Source organism: Elephantulus edwardii, unplaced genomic scaffold (genome assembly GCF_000299155.1).
Source record: "Elephantulus edwardii isolate Elephantulus edwardi_28Jun2011 unplaced genomic scaffold, EleEdw1.0 scaffold00130, whole genome shotgun sequence".
Classification (NCBI taxonomy): Eukaryota; Metazoa; Chordata; class Mammalia; order Macroscelidea; family Macroscelididae; genus Elephantulus; species Elephantulus edwardii.
In genome coordinates, this window is record NW_006399880.1 from 8,405,657 (window position 1) to 8,414,164 (window position 8,508).

Here is an 8,508-nt window from a genome sequence, read left to right on the forward strand (position 1 = left end):
TCCCAATTTTGAACCATGCAGTGTTCCCTTGCTCTGTTCTGACGACTGCCTCCTGGTCCAAGTATAGGTTTCACATTAGCACCATCAAGTGTTCTGGGATTCACATTCTTCTCAGAGTCAGCAATAGTTTGTTATGATCCACACAGTCAAATGCCTTTTCATAGTCAATACTTAACAAAATAGCCCAAGAATAATAATCCAGGGTTTTCACTCTAAATATTAGGTAATTTAATACCAGTATTGTTTTAATCATTCTTGTATTTCTATATTTTGTTTGCTTTTCTAAACTTCCAATGAACCTTCAGTAAATTGAGAAGGCAAAGAATTATGCAGGTCAAAACCACCTGCACTGATTGTTCACCTTCTCAAATCTCCATTCAAACTCCCTGAATTGACATGTCTGGACATAAGACTCAGGGAGCTGGGTTCCTAACAGTCTTCATAGTCGACTGAGATTCCAAGTAAAGTCAGGGAGCCCTATATAAGGACTCTGTTAAGGCACATTTACAATGAGGAAGAATGCACAGAGTAGTAGGTGGTGCCTAGAGAGATCTTCTACCTACATAGATCATAGTACATACTGCACCTTTACAAGAACAAAGGTAAGATCTGACCCCACCTCCATTGCACTGCAAAATATTACGGTTCCCACCTTAACTATTCCACACTGCTGTCATGTCTTTCTCTCCCTTTGCATTTTTATGTCTTCAGAACCTAATCTCTTGTGCTGTACAGTGAGTATCACACTCCCAAATGTCTGTAGCATGCTCCTCACTTAAATTTCATGACTGAAGACTTTACACTGACTCTGTGGGTCCTTTAGAATTTAGTATTATAACCAATCTACTGATAATGGAATGCATAACCTTAGACCCTGGGTATAAGATCAGAGAGCAAGGAGCAGCAGTCTCTCACTTGGGTCCTTGGCCTAAGCCTCCTGACTATAGATTTTGCTAAGGGTCTTCAGTAAGTCTCAGCTGTAATTGACCAGATTCTCCTGCACTGGAGTTATTTCTCATTGGTTACTGGTACTTATGAACATACCTCTGGGAGGAGTGCATGATAGAGTTAACACTCTACCTCTAATACTAAGAATTCCCAATTCTTTGGCTCACAGAATCCCATAGACACACATTTCCACATCATTGAAAACAGATTTTTTTTTTAAATCTGCAGGTTCATGTAAATTCCTCTTGTGAGTTTATACTCTTTCCTCTGCCCTCTACCCCATGTACGTCACAAATAGTGGCTAGAAACAATACTTTTAGACACAAACAGACTTGGGTTAGAAGCCCAGTTTGCTCACTTGCCAGCTATATGATCTCTGGTAACTAACATACTTTGTTTGTGCTTCCATTTCCTCAACCGGAAAATTAGAAATTTTAACACTTACACCATTAGTGTGATAATCAAATTAGACAATGTGTACATCTGACTTCACGAATTATATGCAGCAAATGAGAGTTTAACTATGGGTTGGTTAGAATTGACTCACATTAGGAATAAAACCCGGAATGAGCCTCTTCTGCAAAACTGCATCCCAGTTCATATCATTCATATAAGGAAAGTTCTGAACATCCGACAATTGAGAAAATCGTTGCTCTGGGTTGGGTTCAAGTAGCTGCCAATAAAACAAAACAGGGAGATCAGAAAGTAAACATTTATTGAGAAAAAAATACAAATCCCCTGTAAATATTTTAAGTGATACAGTTGTAAGAAATAATGTAATGTCACACAATTTCTACTCCCATAAAGAGTGTTGATAGGTACACTGTCAAATAATTTAGATAATGCATAAAGCATACATAAGGAGATAGTGAATAATGTACAAAATTAGAAGAAACTATAATTCAGTCTAAATTGTCAAAGATTTCACAAAAAAAGATCCACACTAAACACTTGTGGAAGCAGCAGTCAAGAAATCAAATGACACACTTCACAGGGAAAATACATTGGAAAAAAAAACACTTTAAAGTGGTAAAAAGCAAGTATGTTGCGTAGAGGACTAAGGTACACTTGCCAAATTAATGGTATTTTCAATTGTAAGAGAAGGATAGACAATCTCCTCCCGAGTGATTTGCTGTTAGTTCTGACCTGACGGTGCAAAGCACCATCACCAACATAATCATATGGAAGTTGGACAATGAATAAAGAAGACTAAAGAATTGATGCCTTTTAAATGTGGTGTTGGTCAGTATTGACTGCCGAAAGACCACACAAATCAATCTTGGAAGAAGTACAATCAAATGTAAGGATTAGAAGTGAGGATTTGCTCTTCTATACTTTGGGCATGTTATCAGCACAGGAGCAAAATAAATATGGTGGAGAAAGAAGAAGGCCAATGAAAAAGAAGACTCACAAGGGGATGTATTGGCACAGTGGTTCTCTCAATAGGTTGAGATACAGCTGAGATGGTGAGGCTGCCTCAAGGTCAGGCAGGTTTTGTTCTGGTGCAGTAGATTCATTACAAGTTGGAGCTGACTTAATTACACCTAACAACAACTGAGTCTGATGTCTTTCTAATTCCTGACTCCTCTACTAGTACCAGGTTTGTTCTTAAAAATTTAATTTACCCATCTTGGGGGTGGAGGGGTGGGGGGAAGGGTAATAACCTGTTTGAAAATGTTGCAACTAGGATTAAATGAAGACATGTAAATTAGATTATATGTGTAACAAATAGTCTGCTCTTTGTAGGTAATCAATATTAATTTCCCATTATACTTGTAAAACTCATTTCCCACTTGGTTGTTTCTACAACTACTCAAAATATGTTAGTGATGTGAGAGAGACAAGATGTAACTAAGCTCACTGTCATACTTTTGACTTTTACTAACAGAGAATAAAGATTCTTTTTTTTTCCCTTTTAGTCACTCCAGAGCCAACAATTTTGTAGCTCAAATGGGAAAGGTCTGTTCCACCTGAGATGGATCTGGAGGAGATAGCCATGGACCTTTTGGCTATGATTTTGAGTTGTTGTGTTGTTATTAGGTGACGATCTATGAACAACAGATTTGGACCTGGCATTATCCTGAGCCTCTGGATCTCCTACATGGTAGAGCCTGTTATTAGAGTCACTGTCAATCCACCTTGTTGAGGGTCTTCCTCTCTATTTCTGACCTTCTACTTTTCCCAGCATAATGTCTTTTCCCAAGGACTGGAAGGGACCAATTATAAAAAGACCATGAATTCTGACTGGTGCAAATGGTTAATGCTCCTGGCTGGTGACTGAAAGGTTGGAAGCTTGAGTCTATTCAGAGGCAATGAGGAATAAAGGCATGGAGCTCTACTCCAATGAAGCAACCATTGAAATACCTCCTGAGCACACACAGTTCTACTCAAGAGACTGCCAGGGGTCAGAGCACTTGATTACAACTGTTTTTAAATTCCTCAAATTTGACACCACCAACATTAACATTTCTATCCCAAATTAAGACTTTTTCCCCAAGCACAGCAGATAGAAACTTTGATTAGTGTCTTTCTTTTAGCAGCCGCAGTCTACACAATTGTCTTTCTTAGCAGAAAAAAAGTCAAATTGTAATTGCAAAATGAAATCTTTTGCTTTCATTTTGCCACTTCTCGTTGCCATGCATCCCTCCTTACCTTTTTAAGAAGTGACACCATTTCCTGTGACCAGGCGGAAGGGTAAGTCACAATAGCAGTCTCGAACATATGCACAATCTCCTTGCTGGAAGTACTAGAGCGAATATGATACGGTCTCTTAAAGGGGAGAAGAAGTTAGGTTATCATTTTTATAGGCTGAAAGAAAAAATGTTGTTTTAATAATATAAACACACTAAACCTAAGCAAAAAATTATTACAGTCAATTTTGAAATCCTCCAAGCTGATTGTTGTGGTGTCATGTGTTAATGTGCTGTCAGGTCTCATACTTAAAAAAAAAAAAGACATTATATAAATCTGCCTTTTCTTGTAAAATAGCTGAATTTTAAAAAGCTGGTAATTTTAGCAAGCCAAACCAAATATTTCTGTAGGTGGAATCAATCTCTGAGCCCGAACTATTTTGCAAAGTAACATATACCAAGAAAACTGGACAATCAGTCAAAGAAAATTTTTTAAAAATTATCATTTAAGGGACAATTAGAATGATTTCCAGAGTTGGACCCTATGCTGCCTTTTGTTTGTTTGAACCATAATGAAGAATGACAGGATGGCCAGTTGCCCAGAAAAATGCAAATTCAGAGCACAGTGCTGAGATCCTGGCTCCAGGGGGTGGGCTTGAGAATTTTAGGATTTGGCAAAAGCTCTTGTAAATATCTGGGACAACCAGATTTTTCAATAGTTTTAACATGGGGCGGTGGGGAGATTAAACATAAAACAAAACACAACTGCATGTTTGTTAGTTTTCACAGATTTCCATTAGAGGGCAGCCTTTGTTAGCATTGTTTCTTTAATTGCTAAATGAAAATTCCAGTGCTGGAATTTCACCTTGTACATAAACTGTGTGCTACCTAGGACTCTTAGTGACAGGGTGTTTAGAGCATTCGACCGCTCACAAATAGGTTGGCAGTTCAATCACACTAGATGTTCAATGAGGGAAAGATAAGGTGATCTGCTTCCAAAAAGATATACAGCCAGATCTAAAGCTCTGGTCAGTTTTGCTCTATCTTACACACTTTATGATCACTACATACTGAAATCAACTTGATGGCAATGGATTTTGGGATTTGGTTTGTTATCTGCCTAAAGCTGCAGATATATCTTAATCCCATTTTTTTGTTCATAGTACTGAGCACCTAATGCTGTTAGGTGCCATCGAGTTGACCACTCATAATGACCCTACAAAGAACATATCTGAAACTCAGCCTATCTTGCACCATCCTCACATTGGGGAAACTTCACCTCACTCACTTTGGTCATAATTTCAGGAGGAACTAGTCCTAAGAGAATAATCAAACTGAGAAAGATAGAAAGTTGGTGAAAGAGAGAAAACACCATCAACAAGATAGATTGGTACTGTAACACTTAATAGTTCAATAAATGTTTACTGAACGCACAAAATTTTCATATAAAATTAACAGAATCTAAGCTCATTGCCATCAAGTCAATAATGTCAAATTCACAGGAACTCTACAGAACAGGATATGAAAACACCCTCATAGGGTTTCTAGGGCTGTAATTTTGATATTATAAACATTTTTGAGTGACTTGTCTTCTCTAAGTCATTTTCTAGATGATTGTCAATGAACTAAACTTCATAAAATCAAGGTGCTTGCATCTTCTCCATTATAAATCAACATTGTTATTGTATTTGTCATTAGGTGCTGTTGAATATGTCTCGATTCCCAGTGAAGTTATGTTCAACCAAACAGAATTCTGCCTGGTGTATCTCCATCTTCACAATCGTTGCTTTGTCAACATAATATCATTAAATATTTGTAATGTGAAGGCAATCACATTTGAGGGTTAAACTTAATAATTTGATTTGAGTTTCAACTCCTTCATCTGTAAGATGAAATTGCATTATTTGTTGAGAAATATTAAATGAGGTAACCACGAAAGCTTCTCAATAGAGTGTCTAATATGTATAAGGCACAATAAAGCTCAGATATTTTTATTGTTATTGACAGAGGATAGAAAAGGGTTAGATATTCATGTGGCTAAGATGGAACTCTCAGAAACTGTGGCAAAGAAAGATGTAATTATACAAATGACAAATCAGGCTACCTTGAAGATCAGCAGTTCAATGCCCAAAAGAAAATGAGACTTGTGTGTGTTTTTTTTAAGATAGAGAAGAAAGAAATCACAAAATAGATGTTAGAAGAGACTCTGAAATTTACAATAGAAAGAAAAGATGCCAAAACAAGGGGAAGGAATGCTGAGGTAAGAGAGGTGAACAGAAGACTATAACAGGTAGTTGAGAAGATAGAATATTATAATGAAGGGTATAAAAAGGTGGTGGTATAAAAATCAAAGGGGAAGAACATGCTCAACATTTCTCAAATTCATGAAACTTAACAAATTCAAGCCTTGCGTTACTACACTGATGGATTTCAGGTGCAAAATATTGAATGATGCGGAAATCATCAAAAGATGGAAGTAATACTCAGAGTAATACTCAGAGTTACCATATATAAAAGAATTGGTTGACACTGAAAAATTTTATGAAGTGCCACATGATTAAGAATTAACTGTAATCAAGGAAGAAGTCTAAGCAGCACTTAAGGAACTGGCAAAAAATAAGGCCCCAAGAGTTGGTGTATTGGTCAAGGTGTTTCAGGAAAGATTTACAATCCTTGATGAAATCACCAGCTCTGCCAACAGATATGGAGAACAACTACCTTAAATGACTCTAAGTGATTAATATTTGTCCTTTATTACAAAAATTGTGGTCCAGTAAACTGGAAACTATGTAATATTACTATATTTCCCCATTATCAAAAATGTTGATGCAATAGATTGTGGAAATTATCAGACAATATCATTAATATTACATGCAAATAAAATCTTGCTGAAGATTATTAAAAAAGGTTGGAACATTGACAGAACTTCAGAAATTCAATCTGTATTCAGAAAGAGTCATGGTACAAGGAATATCATTGCTGATGTCAAGTGGATCTTGGCTGAAAGCAAAGAATATCAGAAGGACGGTTACTTGTGCTTTATTGATGATGCAAAGGCATTTGACTTTGTGGATTATAATAAATTACGGCTAATATTGAGAAGAATGGAAAGCCCAGAACACCTGTACATAGACCATGAAGCAGTTGTCTGAGCAGAACAAGGGAATACTGCACGCTTTAGAAAAGGTGTCTATCACTGTGTATCAGGTTGTATTCTTTCTCTATAGTTATTCAGTCTGTATGCTGAGCAAATCATTTGAGAAATTGGACTACTAAGAGAAGAGTGTGACATTAGGACTGGAGGAAGACTCACTACAACCTGTCTTACGTACGCAGATGACACAACTTTGCTCTCTGATAGTAAGGAAGACTTAAAGCACTTGCTTTGAAGATCAACACTCCAGCTTTCAAGATGGGTTACAGTTCAACATAGAAAGCAAAAGTTCTGAACCAGTAGTCTATTACATGATAGATGGAGAAAAGATTAAAGTCAAGGATTGCATTTTACTTGGATCCACAATCAACAGGTGTAGTAGCAGTAGTCAAGAAATCAAAACATAATAAAAGCATAACTAGTAAGATGTGTATGAAAGTCCAAGGGGGGAGGGAGAGGAAGCCAATGGATTGCAGAGTTTGGTGAGCAGAAAGAGAGATCATGAAGGAATCAGGAAAGATCCAGCAGGGACCTGAAAAGATGGGGTAATGGTGGGCAAGAATGGGAATAATCATACCAAACATAATGTGAATGAAAGAATGTGTGAAAGACAATGTATAGGAATTTTGTATGCAAGACAATAGAAAATTAGAAAAATAAATAAAGGCAACAGAAAACCCACATGTTGCCTTGGGGAAATCTGCTCTCAAACACCTCTCCAAAGTTCTAAAGACCAGCATGTCACTTTAAACACTAAAGTTTACCTGTTTCAAACCATGGTCTTTCAACTGCTTTCTATAAACCTGAACATTGGACAATACAATTGAAGAAAGAAGATCAACGCCTTTGAATTATGGTGTTGGCAAGGATTGCTGAACATCCCAGGGAGTGCCAAAAAGAATAAATAACCAAGGATGGTAAAACTTTGCCTCATTTACTTTGAGCATATTTTCAGTAGAAACCAGTCCTTGGAGAGAGACATCATGGTCTCAACAATATGGAGTGATACAGTGACTACCAGAATGGGCATGACGGAGAGCATGAGGATGGTACAGGACAGGACAAACTCCAGATATGTTACTCATAGGGTCAGCATGGGGCACAGCTGCTGGCTCGTGCTAACAAACAACATCACATTTCCCCCCCCCTTCAAAATGGAAATAAAGGAGCATATTATTTAACCATCAAGTTGGAATGGACTAGGAGCTGAACCTTCAGCAGGTTTTCTGGAGGCTTTAGTCACAAGGAAGGAGATTGCACCTTTTCCTCCCACAAATCATTAGGTGGATTTGAACCACCAGGGGGAAAATGCCTTTGCTTCAGCAGTACAATTCTCTAAGGAGCTACCTAAAGGAACACGGACAAGTCATTTGTCTCAGTAATGGCATAAGGGAAATAACCCACTCAACTATCAGAAAAAGGAATGTTAGGTGTCTTATCACCATTATCAGTGTCTGACTAAATACCATTGGAGAGACACTGGCTGATACTCTGTGACTTACACCATGCATACCATTAAAAGCCTGGGCCTGACATAATCAAGCTTCCAGGGTCACATGACTACATATTTTTTTTTAGCTTTTAGGTTTTTCCCTATTTCTTTTCCTATCAACTAATTATGGCATCAAAACTTAATGTTTTTTTTTGACCACCTGTTGTTGTTGTTGTTATGTGCCGTCGAGTTGTTTACGACTCATAGCGACCCTATGCACAACAGCCCTAAACCCTGCTCTATCCTGCGCCAACCACACTGCCTCTGACACACCCATCCTGATT

At 37.6% G+C, this 8,508-nt stretch overlaps 1 protein-coding gene across 1 annotated transcript in view; it reads right to left on the reverse strand.

Annotated features, from left to right (window-relative positions):
* The window catches only part of STK32A (serine/threonine kinase 32A), a 252,339-nt gene that overhangs the window by 34,386 nt on the left and 209,445 nt on the right, over positions 1–8,508 (reverse strand). Inside the window, exons 7-8 of the mRNA XM_006893734.1 lie at positions 3,601–3,717; positions 1,496–1,621 (exon numbers count right to left, since the gene is read on the reverse strand). Of these exons, the coding sequence (XP_006893796.1) occupies positions 1,496–1,621; positions 3,601–3,717 (243 nt within the window). The remainder of the gene's footprint in view (positions 1–1,495; positions 1,622–3,600; positions 3,718–8,508) is intronic.